The sequence below is a fragment of the Crocodylus porosus genome, unplaced genomic scaffold (genome assembly GCF_001723895.1).
Source record: "Crocodylus porosus isolate Cpor-Errol unplaced genomic scaffold, CroPor_comp1, whole genome shotgun sequence".
NCBI lineage: Eukaryota > Metazoa > Chordata > Crocodylia > Crocodylidae > Crocodylus > Crocodylus porosus.
In genome coordinates this window covers 122,917,675-122,938,895 of record NW_017728931.1, presented here as the reverse complement: position 1 = coordinate 122,938,895, position 21,221 = coordinate 122,917,675, and the positions used below count along the sequence as shown (strand labels likewise).

At 42.6% G+C, this 21,221-nt stretch overlaps 1 protein-coding gene across 1 annotated transcript in view; it reads right to left on the bottom strand.

Moving 5' to 3' along the window:
* ORC5 (origin recognition complex subunit 5) overlaps positions 1–21,221 on the bottom strand; it is a 140,778-nt gene that overhangs the window by 100,195 nt on the left and 19,362 nt on the right. Inside the window, exons 5-9 of the mRNA XM_019543586.1 lie at positions 19,731–19,805; positions 14,523–14,634; positions 11,115–11,245; positions 4,798–4,846; positions 4,100–4,190 (exon numbers count right to left, since the gene is read on the bottom strand). Of these exons, the coding sequence (XP_019399131.1) occupies positions 4,100–4,190; positions 4,798–4,846; positions 11,115–11,245; positions 14,523–14,634; positions 19,731–19,805 (458 nt within the window). The remainder of the gene's footprint in view (positions 1–4,099; positions 4,191–4,797; positions 4,847–11,114; positions 11,246–14,522; positions 14,635–19,730; positions 19,806–21,221) is intronic.

Sequence of the window (21,221 nt, the reverse complement as noted above, 5' to 3'; positions counted from 1 at the left end):
CTGACTTCCTGCCCTTTGGGCAGGGGGCTGGACTCGATGATCTCCCGAGGTCCCTTCCAGCCCTGATGTCTATGAAATCTATGAAGTAATTGCCGTGTGTTTATTTGTTTGTATCAGTATTATGGTAACAGCATAACTAGAATGGACAACTGCAAGTTTTAAAAAGTTAGAAAGATCCTGACTAGCTACATCACAAAAATCAACAACTGGTATAAATAATTTTTGTAGCAAATAAAAAGTGCCCCATTTTCCAGGCTGCCTTCTTCATATGTAACAAAATAATTTCCCCTTTAAAAAAGGAGAAAATATTTTTGCAAGGCATTTAGCAAAGTTCTATATTTCATGCCTAGCTTTGGTTGCCGGATTAACAGTTGCTGGTAGCAGCTATCCTTCAGTTTGAGGATGGTCTCTACCACAGCTCATTGATGGGACTTGAGGTGACCCAACAGTGCAAATCCTTGAGCCACAGCTCCATCCGCAGAAGTTGCAGGTCTTCCTGCAGGGGATAGCAGGCTGCAGGTTGGGCTCGCTTTCCCTTTCCTTCCTTCACTTTCTCTTTCACTTCAAGGGCAAGACCCTTTACCTTGAAATGGACTGCTGCTTGGTTGAGGTTGTGGTATAACTGGAGTCAGTTGGCAGCCAGCTCCTCCCAGCTCTTGATGTCTGTATTTGTTTACCTGAGGTATGCCTTCAATGTGTCTGCAGCTTCCTATGGTTGTGGCAAAACCGCTACCATGATCTTGGGCCTGTTTCCCCTTCCAGAAGTTGTAGCCTTCACCCACTTCCTTCAGCTGACCCTCATCCAGTCAATCTGTCTTACTCAGACCTGCAATGTCAATATTGTATCTCACTAGTTCCCTAGAAACAATGGCAGTTCTTCTTTCTGGTCATTTGTTGTCTTGGTTATTCATAAAGGCGTGAACATTCTACGTTGTGAAAATCATTATTTTCTTATGATGTTTGCGAATGCAGAGAATGATACCACTGGATGCGATTATCCATCCAGGAGCAGATAAGAAAACCTAGGTTTAGGGTACCTTTTCTAGCCCCTTCCCCACGTGGGACAAACAGAGGGTATCAAGAATAGGACTGCTTAGTCGCAGTAGCAACTGCCAAATTGCACCCATCTCAAGGTGCAAGACTATCTTTAGGCTGCCACTGCCATCATGCAGATTTGTTCCTGGAAGCTGCTGCATTCACTAGTCCTGCCTCCATCACCACTAGTCCATCACCACAGGGCTTTTGGAGGCATGTTAATTCCTGTTGCAGAAACCTGCGTGCAACTTTGTTTAATCTGAGGAAGCTGATCTGTGGGAACAGCGACCACAAGGATTTGACAAGTAGAGATCTGGGCCCAGTGGAAAGGGAGAACCTTAGATGACAGAGGACCTCCATCATGCTGCACCCTTCTTCCTTCTTTACAGCTGCTGAGATCCCAATATCATCTACTATCTTATTCACCGCTAAAGATTAAGACTTGGGCTGTGGTTTATCTGGAACCTCCTGTCAGGCCTGTTCACCACAGGTGACCTTGCCAGGACTATAAGACTCCAGGCGACATAACTCTGATAATCATTATGACACACAAGCCTCTCCGACACTACAAGGTCTCAGGCCATGGAGAGGCCAAAGTATTAGATGGACCAAATGAAGTATAAAAGAGAAGTCACTGCAGCTTTGTCAAGACAGAGTAATATTAAGAAGATGGGAAAAGGAATACTATCAGAGCATACACATTTTATACATTTGTCTGATATGATTCTTACACTCTGCTTTTGAGTAAGGGAAGAATCACAGAAAACGGGGTTTAAACAATTTAGGTACAGTCAATTTTAGAAATGCAGAAATGGATTCTACTGTATGTTTTCTAGTATGCCGGCTAACTCATTTTAGTTACTAAAGTAAAAAGGGCTTCCATCCCTTCTGCTCAAAATCTGTTCAGCGCTCATAAATCTCCATACAGGTAGTCTTCTGCCTGACATTTTATCCAAGTTCATTTACAGTACTCCCATTTATACATTCTTATATCAGGTTAATCAATTCTTCCCTTTTCTTCATTATTTCCATCCTTAAAAATACCAGTAAACCATTACTATAGCCTGTTCCCAAATCCAGCTCCAAGTGGGGAATTCTATTTTGAACCTACTAACTGGCAAAGCCAGCTCTATGAGCAAGGCTATAGTTTCCTACTCACCCAGTACTATAGGCAACACAATCTTTGAATGACTATCCTCCACCAAATCATAAGCCATGGGTAAATGTTTAATTTTTAATGCTTTGAAAAGAGAGGGGAAGTTGCTGCTCAGGAGCAGGCATCAGCTGTTAGCATGAAAAAGGGTTAAAAATACAGTGGTTCTGCCATACTTGTACTGCTGGAGAAGCATGCAACTACAACAGTGACATCATAACAACTTATACTAGTATCATTCAACACTCATACTATTGCAACATCTGTCTATACCCAAAGTGTGGCAGTCTTCAACTTGCATCTTTGTTGGTTACTTCTTGAATTTTTTTTCCTTAGCACCTGCTCTTGCAAGGACAAAGTCACTAGTATATCTCACAAACAAAACTTGATCAAAATCATTTTAATAACTAAACTTCATAAAGCCATGACAAAAATCTTAATCCTGTGCATGAAAGAGGATTTTGATCCATGGCTACAAAAAATGAAGATAAAAAGGAACCAGAGGAACAGTTGCAGTGGATGTGATTTATAAACCTTGCTGCAGTAAACTGGCATTAGAGACCTTATTTGCTTGTTCCTTAATAGCCTTAAACAATTCTGATGTTTGAACACATTAACAAGAAGACCAAAGGTGCTCAAACTTTTTCTTCTGCCGGTCAAATGGGCAGTGCCTGGTCCAACCGTGGGGCCAGGTGGTGATTCCAGTCCAGCGTCTGGCCACATGGAGAGAGGCGGGAGGCAGCCTGGCCTTAGCGCACTCCCCACAAAGAGGGAAGGGGGCCGCAACTGGCCCCACAGGATGGGGGAGTGAAGGACATGACCTGGCCCTGTAAGGGGAAGGGACTTTGACCCAGCCCTGTGGATGAAAAGGGGGCATGACCTAGGCCTATGACCCCCCGACAAGGGAAAGGGGGTGTGTCATGGCCCCCCAGGCAGGAAGAGAGGGAGTGGCCCTGTTCCAGGTCAGGGGAAAAAGGGACATGGCTCTGCCCCAACAGGAAAAGGGAATGTAACTTGGCCCCAACCCAGTTCCACAAGAGAAGGGGGCATGGTCTGGCCCCAACCCAGCCCTGCAAGAGGAAGGGGGCATGGCCTGGATCCCACCAGGTGTGCAAGGCTTGGGGATTTGACGGGGGAAGGGTGAATGGCCACTGCTCCCATGCTGACAAATGTCTGGACCCATGCAGAGGCCCATGGGCCTGAAGTGATGGCTCTGTAAGCAGCACTGGCCCACAGGCTGAAGGCTGAGCACCCCTGAAATAGAGAGATCCTACAAAGGCATTTTCAGTTATGCTTGTATATTTTATGATGGACTTCCAAGTTTAAGAGGAATACATATAAATATATCGAAAAGACATGTTCATTTTCTTTACATTAAAATATATGAACAAAGAAGTCAATACAAATGATCAATCAAGTATCCAAAAATGAATATAGTGCATGATAGAAGAGTGCAAATCACAACTAACTCACACAGTAAAAACACCAAATCCTTGTGTGATCTTAGTTACATCAAGGAGGAACTGCTATCAGAATCTCGCCATGAAAGGCCCTCTCCTTTGCAACGTTCATTCAACGAAGTCTGAAACTAAGCTATTTTTGCTGAACTTTCTCGAATGATGAACGCCCATCTCCACATGAGCACTGGTGGAAGACTGCTCCCACATTTGCTACTGCTGCTTTGACTAGTTAATAATTTTACATGTCTCAGAGTAATTAATCTATTATTAGCTCAATAGTTTCCTTTATGGCACACAACAGTTGTAGTGTTTAATGGCTTAAAAAGCCCCACGTGTTAAAATGAATGGAGATTTTGTCTAGAAGAAAGAAGCACTTCCCACAATACATATTTGACATTTTAAGCAAGCCTCTTCAGAGGCAGCTTGCTAAAAATAAAGATAGGACAATTACCTTGATAATTCCCGGAGATAAACAGTCTGCATTGCTTTCTTCAAATGAGATTCAATATTTTTCCAGAGTCTACGTGTATCACGTTCGTTTGCTGCACCAAGCAAAAAATCAACTCCATTAATGTGAACTCTGAGCAAGTGTTTAACCTACAGAATGGAGGAATTCAACCTTGAATGGCTAAACATTGTCAGAAGTACAAAATAGTTGCTGCAACATCCCAACACTTCAATGCTTATATTACCATGATGCAGCATCAGCCTCTATTGGCATAAAACCCTAGATTACAATGCAAAGATATTGCAAAATGGTTATTTTGTGATATTCTCTGGCTATTAACAGAATCTTTGTTTTCCCTCCCTCCTAGCCTTGACAGAGAAGGCTTATTTCTCCTTCCACTTCATTATTGTGAGACAGGGTGAAAAGAAGAGGAGTAAAACTGTATAAAGAGAGCAGGTTTTACCGGGGAAGGAAGCATGCTTGGCAGCAGTTCCTATTCATCTTCACAAAACACTGATGAAAAGCTAGTCTGTCTGCTTTTGCTTCCAGATGTCACTTGGTGTGCATAAGACACCAAAAGTGATGCTGCTGTGACTAGGAGAATGAATGGAAATTGGTTCAAATGTCCATGCTCCCCAAAAGCCATAAGCTGAGCTCCATTGCTTTATCACTGACCACTAACACTAAAGCAAAATACTTACCTTCTCCCTTGACCACTGGTTCACAGTACTTTGAGAAATTTAGTGCAGCCTACAGGAAGAGGAAAAAATAGGAAAAATGATGAAGTATTTAAAAGGATATATTAGGAATACTCAGTTTGTCACTGCAACTAACATAACTCCTAGCGCTGAAAAATGAATACAAATACACTTCAGCTAATTAAGGTCTTTTGATTCTTTGGAGGTATCACTGGGCTTGCAGTTTCTCCAGGGACAGTCCCTGCTCTTTCAAGAGAAACCACGAGTGTACAGAAGTTCATAATTTTTCTCCCAGAGTAAAAGTAGCCACTCAGGGGAAAAAAATAACTCAGGAACAACCAAGTGAAGTGGCTACCTGGAAAATATCTCTTGGAAGACACAACTTTTGTACAGGCAGCAGACAGAGAACCACCTCCACAGTCCCAGTGTGCTTTGCTTCTTTCCCCCCCTCCCACAGGGGGAGGGAGAGCATGCCTCAATCTTAGCCAAGCAGGGAGCAGAACACCTCCCCCTCCCCCCACCCCCAAGTGCTTCAGGGTGGAAAAGCCCAGCACTGAATGTTCCATGTTCACTTCACTTGTTCCATGTCTTAATCACACAGCAGGACTTGGGTGCAGGGAAGCATACAAGCATAATACTCCCTGCCCAGCCTCACCTGGGCTCCGACACAACAAAGGGAAGGGGAAAGCCCAGAGAACTCTTCTGTGTATGGCACAGCCCCCACTCCCAACTTCCCTGACCCAGTGGACCCCTGCCTATGTTCACTTAAAAAATAAAAACAAACCCTCTTCCCCCAGCAAAGCTCTCTGGGCTGCATGATTAGAGACCCCTGCACCACCATGCTAGCACTGCAGGCTCTTTGCTTCTCTGACTTCTGTACAGGTCTGTTTTCTTCTCAGGAAAACAAACCTGGGAAAGGTGTCCTAGATGATGCAAATGTGTATATGCAGCCACTGACATTGCACTGAGAAACATCGTGTGGCTTCTCTGAACACAGACACAAACCAAAGTAATAGGGGCACACCAATATTTTGGGGGCTGATATTGATAGCTGATATTTAAGGAGGCATACTAGCTGATACCAATCTGATTTCCAATACAGCTGCCTCCAGCTGGTTAAGTCTGGAGGGAAGAGCTGCGGAGGGGGGCAGATCAATGCCCCCTGCAGTGACAGAGGGGGTAGGGGCAGAGGCAGGCACTGCCTAGGCGGGTGGGTAGAGTGCGGAGAAGCAGCTCCCGCCACTGCTTGGATCCCAGGAGGGCACGGGGAGGGCATGTACCCCCCAGATCTGCGGGGGGCAGAGCAGGCTGCACAGAGCAATTCTCGGCGGGGGCTGGGCTTGGAGCCAGCACCACTGGCACTGGGAGGATGCTGCATCCACCCCAAATTTCGTTGCTGCCGCTCCGCTCCCAGTGCTGCCACCGCCAGCTGCCCAGCACAGCCCCGGCTCTTCCTGGCCCCTGGATAGAGGCAGGGCATTGAGTGCACTATTTGGGGTGGATGTAGCATTGTCCCAGCACCGCCAGCGCCCACTTTGAGTCCAACCCTGCCAAGAAGAACCCCATGCAGCCCCAGCTGCACCCGCCCCGCCCTACCCCACGCAGATCCATGGGGCACATGCCCCTCACCCCTGTGCCCTCCTGGGGTACAAGCAGCAGAGGGAGCCGCCCCCCCACAATGAGACACGACTCCAGCCTTCCCTCCCCTGCCTCACCTGGGCAGCATCTGCCTCTGCCGCCGACTCCTTCCTCACCGAAGGGGGCATTGATCTCTACCCCCCCACTCCTTTCTTCTCCTCGCCCTTTCCACCACACCAGACCTACCAGCTGGAGTCAGCTCTCCATGCTGCTGTCTGTGCTCCTCGCATGGGCATTTAATCGGCCAAATTATTGGCCCCATCAAGCCAATATCCAATACAGCCAATTTTCTTTATATCGGTACTGATCCGATATCGGACCGATGTACCAGTGCACCTCTAAAAGTAATCTAGCATAACATCCAGATACAAGGGCACTGAGATGACATTCGTAAGAACTAGGAAGGAGTCACAACCTAGTCACTATGCTGTAGTGAAAGTTTTTTTCTTTTATCAAAACAACAGCCACATCTATTTGACCAAAAGCTAGATTATTTCTTCCATGCTTTTTCAGTTAACACCTATTTCTGAAGCAGTTTAACAGGATCAATAATGGCTCATACAGATTTACACACACACAAGCAGAGAAGAAATAATAAAAATCACAATTTTCAGAAACCCACTTTCCTATTTCTTTTGCCCAAGATTTTTTTTTGGCTGTTTTTTAAGTAGGCACACGTACACAGGTATCTAATATATATGCAGTTTTCTCAATCTGGATAAATCTCAGAAGCTTGGGTACTACTAATATTTAGATACTAGAATTCATGCCTTTCACCAATGTGCTGTAACTTTAGAAACCTCTGTGGCACTATGAAAAAACTATTAGGGGTGCACCAATAGAGACTTTTTTGGCCCAGTGCTGATGGCCAATTTTTAAGGAGACACATTGGCTGGTACACAGATACTGATCCGATTCCAAGATGTAGCCAGGCAGCTTGGAGACCAGCATTGGACTGGTAAGGCTGGTGTGGCAAAGGGGTGGGGAAGGGAAGGGGCATGTGAGGAGGGCAGATCAAGGTCACTGTGGTGAGGGAGGGAGTGGGGCTGCTCAGCTGGGATGGGGCAGGGTGTGGGATGGAGCCATGAGCAGCTCGTCCGGGGGGAGCTCCCACCCTGAACACACCCCGGGAGGGCATTTTGGCTGAGGACAGACAATACACGTAAACCTGTTTAAGTGATCAGAAACTGGTTTAAACCTGTAACAGAACGTAAGTTCAGTGGCACATAAACCAATTTCAAAATGGCCAAAACCAGTCTGAGATAAACCTGGCTGAATGTAGCATCAGACTTAACTGACTGAGCTCAAACCAGCTTATGCAACTTCTGTCCCAGACCCCTTCCTGGTTTAAGTTATATCAGAGTCCCCCTGCATGCTCTGTTGCCCTGGGTGGGCTGTGCTGTGCTCCAGCAGAGCAGGACTGGCTCTGCCCTTCTGCTCCCTGCTGGAGCAGGGACAGGCAGGGACGGGGGCCTGGCCAAACGCTGGCCCCAGAAGGGAGCAGGGAAGATGTTTATTCCCCACTCCCTCTCCTGTTTCACCAGCATGGACCTGTCAGGCAATTAAACCGCCTCCCTGGCCAAGTACATTCCAGGCTACTGCCAAGGCTAGCCACCCACCCTACCCCACCACCAGCACAGCCTCCCAGCAGCTGAAGGCTACTCTAGCGCCCCCTGGGTTCTGGCCTGAGCCACTGCAGGCATGTGCCTGCATTTCTAGAGTTAACAGTGAATGTCTACTGACTTGCAAATTGGTTCAATCTAGACAGGTTAAACTAACTTGCAAAGATTGAATCAATTCAGGCTCTGGCTTTTTGAATGCTTGCCCCTAGCCTTCCTGACAGCCACCTACCTCTCCGCTGTTCTCCATCTTTCTGCAGTAGAGAGATAGGGGCTAACTCAGACACAAACACTCCTTCACCCAATCCTGAAATCTATCTACAGTCTATCTAGGTATAGGATTTAAGTGAAATAATAAAAAAAATCCCAGGTAGATTCTTAAGGGATAAAAGTCTAAATCCTTAAGTGTGTTCAACTGAAAGGCAGAGAATTCCAAGTGAGCTCTTTAAAATAATATATGGATGCAGGTATGGGCTTCCTCCAAAGTGAGGAAGCAAAGAAAACCTGCCATGCAGACTGCTGAACATAAAAACATCAAGAGAAACAAGCAGAGGGGTAGGCAAGACAGCTCCATTCCTATGATTTGCACATTAATATCTTTTTGGCCAGTTTCATTTTTGCAATATTAGACATTTCATTTTGAATTGTGGTCATTTTTTGGCAGACTAATGAAATGACTATCTGCAAACATTTGTAGTGTTTACAAGGGTACTGCTCACTGTTAGTGTACACTACTGCTCATAAAACAAGGCAAGAGAGCGTACATTAAAAATAGTCTGCTTAAATATGATATGACTCATTACAAATAAAGTGCTTCTTACACATGAATCCAATTCTTAATGTCAACCTGGATTATTTTTCTTTGTAATAATCAGGGTTAAATATTAGAACTATGAAAAAAATGATAATTTATTTAGATAGACCCTGAATAGACAGGTATTGTATCTTGTCTGTTTTATTTAGGGGTACACCAATAGAGATTTGGGGGGCCAATACCAATAGCCAATTTTTAAAGGAGGCATATCATCTGATACCAATCTGATTTCCGATATAGCTACACACAGCTAGTATGCTCGTTGTGATGGAAGGGGAGGGGGGAAGGCAGATCAACACCCCCTGCAATGAAGGAGGGAGTGGGGCAGGGGCAGACACTGCCCAGCCAGAGCAAAGCACGGCACGGGGACTGGGGGTGGCTCCAGCCACTGCCTGCACCCCAGGAGGGCACAGGGTGGGCTGCAGCTGCAGTCTGGAGCCAGGGCTGCGCTGGGTTATTCTTGGTTGGCGATGGGTTCGAGGTGGGTGGCAGCAGCACTGGGAAAGGGGGCTGCAGCTACCCCCAATTTTCCCATAGCCCCCCACAGCCCCTCCTCCCAGCGCTGCTGCCACCTGCCCCAAGCCCAGCCCCTGCCAAACAGAGCCAGGTGCTGCCCTGGCTCCAGCCCACAGCTGCAGCCCACCCCTCCCGCCCTGTGTGGATGTGGGGCACAGCCCCTCCCCACCCCATGCCCTCCTAGGGTTCAAGCAGTAGCAGGAGCCACCCTCCCCGCCCCCCCAGATGAGCTGCAGCTTTGTCCCATGCCCTACCTCACCCTGGATGGGCATCCTCTGCCCCTGCCCCACTCCCTCCCTCCCTCCCTCACCACAGGGGGGCATTGATCTGCCCTCCCATGCTCCTTCCCTCCCCGAACAACAGATTTGCCAGCTACACGTAGCTCTCTGCCCTGCCGGGCAGTGTTCCTCACTGCCTGCATGATGCGCTGTTGCTGAGCGCACATACAGGCATTTATCAGCCTAATTAATGGCTGCATTGGGTCAATTTCTAATACAGCCAATTTTCTTTACACTGGTGCCAATCCGATATTGGACCGATGTATCACTGCACCTCTTGCTGTATTGCTTACTTTCTCACTCTCCCTCTCACACAGTGCTGAGTTCCATTCCCAACCTCATGACTAAAAGGATAGATGGCCTCTCATAGTATCTAAGTGCCAACAACCACCCACCAAACCTCCCGAGACTATTCATATATAAAGGGTGATGTGTGTTTAAATGTAAGCTTATAAATAGAAATTAATGACAGTACGTGTTAAGTGTTCAGTGGTGTGCCAAGAAATAAAATACTGATGTATCACTTTCCATTATACCTTACAAGTGTATGTACTAGATTCGACTATTATATAGAATAGACACACTCTCCTGAGCACATCATGTAGTAACCTTATGAGCAGGAAAGATTTCTGTTTTAACAAGTAACCATGTATGTTAATCCTTCTATGAAATACTTCTATGTTCTCCATGTATGTATAACAGATCTAGCTCTAGCTTTTTCTTCATTTTTTAAAAAACAGTTTCAGAATCTAAATTTGATTACCAAGGGGTCAGGATACAGAATCCTGACATAATCATTCTACTTAAATAACTCTAAAGATCTGAAAGTTGAAAAAATGTGTAAAAGTTCTGTATCTAAAACACAGGAGCCCATGGGTCTAGTTAGAAAACTGACATTTCATAAATGTAATATGTATAATTTATGTAATATGTATAATTATCCCCAGTGATCAATGGGGCTAATAATACTCATCAGGCCTGGAGAGTGGATTAATTATATCATGTTTTTGAAAAGCATTGAGCATGAAAGTACTAGAAAAATACTAAGTATCATTAATAGTTTTGAGATATTAGTTCTGTGCATATAGAAGAAGATTTTGTTCTTTCCACAAAAAGAGCTGGCAATTCAAAAGCCTTGAATATATGGCATCCAAATATCAAACTGATATTTCAGTGATGTGCTTGCTCATCTGTCCATGCCTTATATATTACAGAAATAAGGCAGGGACAGAGCAAGTACACCATTGTAAAGGGGGGTGGGGTGGACTTTCTGCTTGTTAGTGTGTGGCAACTGCAACTGTTTCATCTGTCTGCACACCTGATCACTAACTGTTTTTGACACACACGATGGTATTTGGATGCCATATATTTTATCACTTTCTGTTCATCCAAACACAGCAATAAATCTAGAGCTTCCAGATTTGCATCATGAAAAAAGTCTAATGGGTCTCTCACCAGATGTCGAAGCTCTTTCAGGTCCCTGCAGACTGTGTAGAAGACACCAAGGAGAATGTTAATGTAGGCAGCATAGAAATCAGCAGAATACTCTGGAGGATGATCATGAGACAGAATCTTTTGCAGGTGTCCTGTTCAGAGATAAATACATTTGATTTATTTTTTTTAAAGCTGCTGGTTGCCTTGCTAGGATCATATTTTATAAATGCAGTGCAACACAAGCCAAGCTGTGCTAATCAGTTGTACCACTGAAACCTAGCCACAACAAGAATAACAGCACACCAAAGGGCCAAGATGAGAAGCAAAAAACACTGCAGTTCCTTCAACACCAACCTTATTCTCCCAAGAACATCCACAAATACACTATTTAAATACCCACATTAACTATGCTGGCAATTCATTTCAAGAAAAGGCTTAAGGACAAGAAACCCTGTACTGCCAAAATGCAAAGACTCTAAAGACACTAAACCATAGATGGACCTTGACAAACATGCCGATTTGTAAAGATGCTCTTGTAATTCCATCAGGCATTGCTGTCCTACAGCCACATGCATCTGACTACAAAAGGTCTAAAGAAAATCCTCAAAATTAGAGATAAGTAAAGTGAGACTTCTAGTCATACAGAAGTTGAGGGACACAGGGCATTAAAGATGAAAGTAATGTAGAGCATGTTCACATGGCACAATTCTAGAGGTCCATTGATACACTGGTCCAATATTGGATTGACAGCTATATAAAAAAAATTTAATACATCAGAAATTGGTCATATCAGGCCAATAATTTGGCTGATAAATGGCCCATGCACACAGGCAGCAGCAGCAAGGTGGCAAGGAGCACACTCTGGCAGCATGGAGAGCCGACTCCAGCTGGTAAGTCTGGTATGGTGGAAGGGAAGGGGATTGGGAGGTGCAGATCAAGGTCCCCGCAGGAAAGGATGCACAGAACTGGGGCTGGAGCTGGGGCAGGGGCTGCCCAGCTGGGGCAGGGCAGGATGGAGCAGCGGCTCATCTGGGGGCATGGGAAGGGAAAGAGGGAGTGGCTCCTGCTGCCATGCACTGCTTGGCTGGGAGCTCCTGGCCCAGTGGCTCGTCTGGCAGCTCCCTCCACTCGTCCAGGAGGGCAGGGGGGCATGTGCCCCTGGATCTGTGTGGGGTGGGCTGGGGCCAGGGCTGCACTAAGCTCTTCCTGGCAAGGCCAGGCTGCACTGGGAAGGGTCTATGGCAAATCTGTGGCTGCAGTGCCCGCCCCTCCCCTGTAGCCCATTCCAATCACAGCCCTGCCCTACCGGGAAGAGCTTGGCGCAGCCTCAAACCCAGTCTGCCCTGCACAGATCCAGGGGCACATGCCCCACCCCCTGCCCTCCCAGACGAGTGACAGGAGCTGCCGGATGAGCACATGAGCACTGGATGAGCCGCCAAACTAGCAGATCCCGGCTGAGTGGCGCGTGGCAGTAGCCACTTTCCCCTCCTCCTTATATGAGCTGCTGCTCCATCCTGTGCCGGCCCTGTCCCAGCCAGGCAGCTCCTGCCCCAGCCCCATGCCTCCCTCCCCAGGGGGGGTTTGATCCCCTCATTCCCCCTCCCGCCACACCAGACTTACCAGCTGGAGGCAGCTCTCCACACTGCCAGACTAGTATCGGAAATCGGATCAGTATCAGTCGATATGCCTCCTTAAAAACTGGCGATCTGTATTGGCCCCAAGAATCTCTACTGGTGCACCCCTACACAATGCAGTGCTAGGTAGACATTCTCAAGTTAGCAAACTCATCAGAGTTAATGAGTCAAGGCAGAGCACTGCACTAATGGAGCTATTCTGCTTCCAGGACCTGAAACTACAGAACAAAGCACTGCATTGTCCCTTATAAACACATCCATGATGGCTAACGTCTAGGAAGTTCTTCGGGACACAGAAGGTAAAGCATGAAATACAGTCCAGAACCCAGACTCGATAAAAGTAGTCTCTTGCCCTAATGTGTCTGGTGGCAGTCCACTGGTTATTCCATGGCTTTGTCACAGGTGCGGAACTGCTCAGCATGGAAACTCAGACGAGTTCAAGCAGTGTTTCCCAACCTGTGTGACACAGCACAAAACTGTGCTGTCAGAAATGAACAGGTGTGCCACGGAATTTTGCCACGGCAACGAGCTACAATAAGTATGAGGATGGGGAATGCCTTAATAGGTGTGCCGCAGAAAAATGTTGTCAATGTAAGTGTGCCTTGGGCTGGAAAAAGTTGGGAAACATTGAGCTAAAGGGAAGGAAATGTTTGATCCAGATGTATACAACACTTGGGACCATAAAGTAAATGTTATGGGTGCCATCAAGACCTTGCTTAAGGTTTCTTGACTTCATAGAATTTTGTTTTTAAATGAAGTAAGGGCATCCAAAGCACAGGGCTCTAAACGAGGATTGAGAAACTCTGAGTTCTGTTGCTAGCTCTGCCACAGATCTGTATTCTGCCACCCCTTCCTCTCCCTCAACAATTCACGCAATAAGCTGTTCAGGTCAGGATTATAATGCTTAAAATGAGGCCCTGATCTCAACTGGGGTCATTAAGTACTACTGTAATATAAATAAATAAAAAATTATGATAGTCAATTAAGATTTCAAACAGCAATATGCTTTCAACCTTAATACTAGCTTAAATAATTTTTAGTCTGAATTTCCTTAGCTTTCATTAAAGCTGAGATAAGCAGTTTATGATATCCAGAAATGAAAGACCATTCAATGAATTTTTCTTGCAACTTAAGTTTTTTTTTTTTATATTTCTCGACAAGCACATTAAAAAAATCCATGGTTCATACATATTATTTCACCAGAATATTCTTACATTGTAGACTAAATTGATTACTCCATACTATTTAAGAAAGCCAACACAGAGATTCAGTATTTTTTTCCTTTTTATAGTGAAATTCAAATTTCCTTCTGGGACAGAATTAAGTACCAGCACCTAAAATAATATATTTAATCAATGGCATAAGGAGGGCAGTTGCCCTGGGTGCCAACTTGGGTGCAAGGGGAGAGAGGAGCCACAGGAAAGCACATCTGCCACTGCAGCCACATAATCACGATATTATGATACAGCGACTGGAAGCTGCCATGAGTGTGGCACCTGCCCGGGCACCTGACTACAGCAATACTTTTCTCAATTTCATATTCAGTTTAGCCATGATACTTTGGCCAAAAGCCAAAGGGTGTTTTCATTTGTGTCCATATGAACAAAGCCCTCCGAATTCTAGTATAAAGCATACCTTTTCAATTACCAGGTTTTCTAAATGACTTAAACCTACTGGTAGGAAAAGTCATAATGGTTAACAAACATACAACACCCCCTCCCTGCACCAAAACCCCATCTGCATAGAGCTTTTCAAGTACTTTTTTTCTTTAAAAAAAATGGGGAAAATTAATTACCTATGCTATAGTCAGGAAAATATAAGGTGAGTGGTTCAAAGCATCCTGTACTTGGACGGAACAGTTCCCATACAATTTCAGTGACCAAGATGACAGTCACATTTCTGTCTGCCTGTAAAAAGAAAGGAGGAGAAAGTGACCTTGCATGTAAAAATATTAATCAGAAGAATGACTGTTAGCATTCTTCATTCAAAGAATTTCATCAAATTCAGAGTTTAACACAAATTATCAGTATATTAATAAGTTTTTAGGTGGCCTAATCAAGATGCTCATACATTTGCAGATCTTTGTAACTGGGATTCCTGTACATCTCTTACCATTTAATTGACATTTACACTATTTTGGGCGATGGGACCCTGGTATTAGACATATCAAATTGCTTTCCTCTCTTGCCCCCAAATGAAGACAACATTTTACCTTGATAATTAATCTCAAGGAAAGTCTAGATTTAAACAGGAAGGGTTGAGGAGGTAAAGCAAGAGCAATGTTTTCGTTCAGGAAAGATACTTCAGAATTATTTATAAATGTCAGCTGACTTCCCTCTCCCTGCTCCTGTGTGGTAAAAATGATCTCGCTACTTTACTGACTGGTTTGCAATTTTAATGATAGTGGCTGTAATTGGTTTAATACTCTATATTGACATTTCAATAAAGTTTATAGGAATAGGAACATGCAATTTCCAACTTTGTTATTCAGTTCAACAGGTAATAAAATTTTTCTTTATGTCAAAAAATGCATTGTTATCGAGTTCTAACATTTTCTATTTATTAAGCATGAAAGAAATATTTCAAATATATATATATTTTTTTACAATAAATCAAGTACCAACTTCAAAGAGATGCAAAAAAGTCATGCTAGATACATTTTGCACTCTTTAATTAAATAAGCAATTTCCTTCATGCAGAAGGTATCTTTACAGGAGTTTATCACCACTCTCTGGAAAGATACTCTGAGTAAACCAATCCACCTACAACACATTTTGTGCTAATAGTTCACAAATGTAATACTGTAGTCTTTATCTCTAAGTATTTCTGCAACTGTAATATACACTCAGCATAAAGACAGAGGCCTTCAAGTATGCTTCTTCAATAAATATTTCAGAGCTCTTGAAGTAGGCTATGTTTCCTTATATTACTTGCAAAATTGGAAAGTGAAAATCAATTAATCACCATAGAAGTGAAAAAAAAAACAACAACCTGGAACACTGATTCCAAAAAGACAAAGGAACAAACTATATGCACACAGATCATCAGAAAAAGGCATTCAAAATATACTTTAAGGATACCCTATGTAAAATGTTATTCCTTGGTAGATTCAAAGGTAGTAAACTGATTTACAATGTGATGATTCTGTTTGCTATTTCAACTGTACAGTTAGGTATTCTGTTTAACAGCAAGGTGGAACAACCAATTTATACGCCAGTATTTTTTAATCCCTTCTCTAACACTGTCCTCACCACAGGCAAGACTACTAACATTGTACCTTATGCTTCTGTAATCAAGCACTAGTGCTGCAAAAGTGATCAGCAATTCAAACAAAAATATTTCTTATTAAAATATAATTGATAACATTTTCCATTTATTTGACCCTTGGCATCTTAACAAACTACTTGCAAAGAAACCATGAGATGGCAAATCAGTGACACTGACATATGCCTACAATAGTCTCTTGCTAGCAAGATCAACATACGGCTATGACAAACTGTCCCACTCATATCTACATTGTACAAGTTTTCACAACCAGGGGAAGAGCCGCATTCACAAAAGACACAGCATTTGTCTACTGAAGGAGGATAACACTAAAAATCTAAGTTCCATTCAATTTTTGTAAGCTTACCAGAAAGAGAGAAAACCTTGTACACATAGTACTATTTTAAACACTCAGTGTTTGATGGACAACACAAGTGAATAACTTAAGCTAATACAAAAATCTAGAACTCTTGGTTCAGACATTATACCTTTGATTTGACCAACTAGGAAATTGCAAAAAAAAAATTCTACAGAAAATGAGAATTGTTTTGCGATTCCCTACTTGGTCTAATAAAAGACATCATTAAGAGTTCTAGATTTTTGCATTTCTTTTTGTCTCAGACCAACACAGCTACCAAATACATCCCTGTAACTTAAGCCAATGTACATTTTAGAAAATACATGTATTCCTGCAAAAAATTTCTCCTATCCAGGAGAAGGCTTTTAATTTTTGAGGTGTGGGATTCATTGTAATTCAATATTTCTATGGCTTAGCACCACTGAATTCAGCATTTAGGAAGAGCCCTGGTTGTGGTCAGGAAATTTAAGCTGCTCATCAGTGAATGAGAACATTTTTCTTCTTTCACTATTCCACACCTCACTGCCCCCTACCCCTGATCCCAGGAGGTTTTCAACATGTCCTTGTAGGATAGAGCATTTCAGTTAAAGCACCTAAAGAAAACATTTAGTGAGGGCAGTGTATATTCAAAATACTTTTATATAACAATAAATATTTTAATATGAAGTGGAAATTGCCTGGGGAGGAAAAGCTTTCAAAATCACCTGCTGTTCCTATTCACTGAAGCACAGGGTGAGCTCCTTTTATCTCTCTATTGTCACTTCCTGCCAAAATGGAATCCTTAAGGTTCTCTAATATACTTTTCTTTTTAAAATAGTAACTTAGTTTAACAAGAGGAAATTTTTCCGGAGATTCCTTTCATTGCGCTTTTCACCTAGACCGCCTAGTGTTTTAGCAGACAAGTGCTATAGGTACATGTGCTTAAACACTGTCAGCTCTGACACTTAATGGGTCCCCATAGCCATTCGAACCATTTTCAGTAACACATTCCCCACAGAAACCCAGACATTCTGCCCCCAAGATCCACTCCTCAACTGCCCCAATGACTTCATGAAACCCTACCTCTTTCCACTTCTGACAATCCAACCTCTTTTCCATCTAAGACATGAGGAAATGTTCAGCAACAGATTGACACACCTCCAAAAGATTCCCTACATCTTTCTCTGGTAACCCACCGTTACACAGTAAATTCATGACACCTGGTAATTAAGCAGAGAAGCCACACATCTACAATTCCCACCAAATCCAACAAAAGCTACTGGATGCTTAGTGCTCTTGAAAGTCACCCTCATGTATTCTGGTGCCTAAACATGGATTTCAGAGATGAGCTTCAAGATATGCATCTTCTAAAATTCTTGGCCTAATCTTTTGGTCTCCTGAAGGTATCATTAATGGGGCTCTAGGCCACCACTTCTCAACCAGGATGTTGTAAGATCATTTTAAGGGTGTGACAGGGTGCTTGTACAATAGCATCACTGTTACTATTGCAGACACCTATGCATGATTCATAAGATAAACCCAAAGATTTCAAATAGGAATCCTTAATGTCAAAAAACATTTCTGACCTTTTGTGGTCTTTCTGCATTCTTTGCAACAAAAGAATTACTCTATTATTTTTCCATAGTCAAAAAATGAGTGAAAGCTAAAAGCTGGCATTTTTCTGAGGGGTGTTTGAGGCTATAAAGGGGTGGCTAGTGTCTAAAAAGGCTGAGAACCACCCTAGGCAAAAACTACTTCCCTACATCAACTGCTGGTATCATAGCATCCAGAATGCTAACTGCTGTACTTGGAAGCTTCCAGGTATTTTCCAAATAAGTGGGCACTAAAAGTTATACGAGGAAAAGATTATGCAGCCACAGAGTAAAAAACTAGTATCTTGTGATGATGAAAGTGTAAAGAGAGTTACCGTATTAAAATTTCTTCTACCCTGAGATGAAATGAATGAGAAATCTTAAAATGCCTTTCTGTAAATGGTTAATTTAGCCTTGAAGCACACAAGACAATGGGCATGCAAGCACTGGAAAGCTTGAATGAAGCCTGACAAGGGACATTAGGATGCAAAGGACAATAGGTTACTTTAGGTGGAACTGGTTATCAATTCAGAGAGGAATCTCAAAAGTCTTTACCCCTACTTCATCTTCTTAAATTGTAGCTCACTAATTAAAACACATGTAAAAATGGCCAAAGATTTTATTCTGAGCTATTATGTAATCATCTCTATATACGCTATTCAAAAATCCATAAATCAGGACAAAAATTATTGAAATAAAATATTATAGGAAATGTTTGATTTTTAGTGTCTGATTTTTTATTTTTATTTTTTTTATCTATAATGTGTTAAAATCACATCTTTGGAAAGATTTTGTGTGTGCAGCCCTCAACAGCTCACCAAAACTTGTTGAGTGGTCATCCAGCTGAAGCAACTGCCCACCCCTGATCTACAGCAACTTCAAAAAATCATTATTTTATACTTATTCCCAGTTTCCCCTTTAATCTGTTTTTGAAGGATGTACCATTGTCCTTCCTCCAAGACAGACCCTTCCGAAATCATAAGCCCATCTACAGCCATTCCAAATACAACTACAAACTAGTAACTCTTCTGCCAAACTGTAGCACAGCACAGCCTTTTAAGAGGTTCTCAACAACTAGGGATGCTGATGGTTAAAGAGAGCAGAGCCGGGTACAATAGCACAGCCAGTGCTCCAAGACTCCTAGTATGTCTTCAGTAGGGCCATGATAAAAGGCTCCCAGACACACAGTTGGAGAAGCTGAAGGTAAACATTTTCCTGGAGTGCAGGTACATGTCTCTAACCACAAACTCGCTAATTTTAGGTTCAACTCTGCCTAAAGCAGCTTTTCAGGAGTACTTAAAACCACATACAAATGGTTGCCAGGCTTTCAGAGACTGCCTTTCCATTTTACAAAGCCAAAAGAGGCTACGTTACAATTCCTTTCATTGGAAGTTGCCCCCCATCTCTCTTGCCTATCTCCTGAGGTTTATGCTCTTTTGGGCAATTATTATAAAGCTTTGATGAAGCGTGGGTGAATTCTGCATTCATCTTAAAAGCAAAACATATTTTAGAAGATGTAGCTGTATACTTGAAACAGCTTCAAAAGAAATGCATAAAAGAGCCGACTTTATAGGATAAGATATCATTAAATGGAATAAACAACTGAGAGTACATGGAAGAAAAAGCCCAGTGATGTTTCAATTCTGCTGCTAACCAAAGTTATAAAAAAATAACAACTTTATAAAAATAAATAAATATAACAACTCACAAAGATTTTTCAAGTCGAAGAGCTCACTCATTAGTAAGGCTGCCTCAAGGATCTCATAGTGTTTTTAGGCAATATACATCCAAAATGTTTTATTTTACTTACCAGTTCTTGTAGTCTAAGAAATGCTGGCAGCACATTTGCCTCCATTTCCCTCAGCTGTTCTGCTTTATCCAGTACCTTTTAACAAAGGGTGATCTTATTACAGAGTGCATTTTAAACTGTCCTTTCATGCAGGATTCAACAACTTTTCTAGCTTAGCTAATGAAACCACATTTTAACTATAACCTTGGAAGGCAAAAGGAGCCAGTTAAGTAGTAAGACATTTCAGACAGAGCATGTCAGGAAGATTATAGATTCAAGTGTGCTGTGTGCAAGGCACCTGGAAAGAAACAGAATCCCTACGAACCAAGTTAGTCATGTCTTATGGCAGTGTGAAGTGGAAATTAAAGCAAATCACCCATGCACTTGGGTATTACTGACAAAACCCATGACATCATTAGCAACCAATTAATAGATGCAGTCTCATTTACAGATAATTCTGTTATTTTAAAGGCTTTAAACAACATGCATATTAGTTGGGTTTTACCTGAATAGGTTTATTATAACACATTCTGCATATTTCCATCAAAAGATGACCTTTCATTAACAAAAGGTGCTGTTATCTTTATAGTTCATACAAGTCTGATTTTCCGGTATGACAAAACTTTTGTCAAACCTTGTCTCAAATTAAGCTCAACAACTTGATTCTTTGCCCTATGGAAAATCTATAACAGCTCCAAGAAATAGTTTATTTTTGTGTGGACACTATTAGTAAACATCAGCTTTTTAAATGGGATCACTGTACATATAAACAACTAATATATGTTAAATCCTAGAGATACAAATCGGAGCCTTACCTAATAGTCAGTAGAGAAACCTTATACACCAGAACACTTCATATCTTGAGCAGAAATGGGGGAAGGGGAAGGGAGGAGAGGGGAGTACAAGTTTTTTTTCAGTTTTCTGTTCTTCTGAATTTAAATACAGACTTCCAAAATGATTATTTCTTTGGGGATACTGCTGCTGTAATGACATTACAAGTCTTTAGAGAACTGGATTCTGTTCTCTTTTATGGCTTTTTTCCCCAAATATTAAGAGACATCCATCTTCCTCACTGCCCACAGAACAGAATTAATGGATGTCTTATACAGCAACGCATTTCAAGTTCAGATGATATTGAGAGGAAACTTGATATTGTCAATTCATGCAGTTTTAAAATAGGTTACACGTATACTTATATAGGATGTTTTAGATAGGGAAGATCCTGTGTTGAGCAGGGGGCTGAACTAAATGACCTCCTGAGGTCCCTTTCAGCCCTACTTTTCTATTGTTCTATCCTTGATGACAAGGCCAGGTGTATAATAGCAGGTCACTAGTGCACCTTAAGTGTTTTGCACAAAAATAGCATATACTAACGGCCTATAACAGCAAATACTATTGCTTAACTTAAACATGGATTAACTTCTGCAAGATGTTTTAGATTTTTAATAAACAATCGTTTCATAACTTTCACTGTTAAATAATATTATAAACAGCAAGCTTATCTGTGAGAAC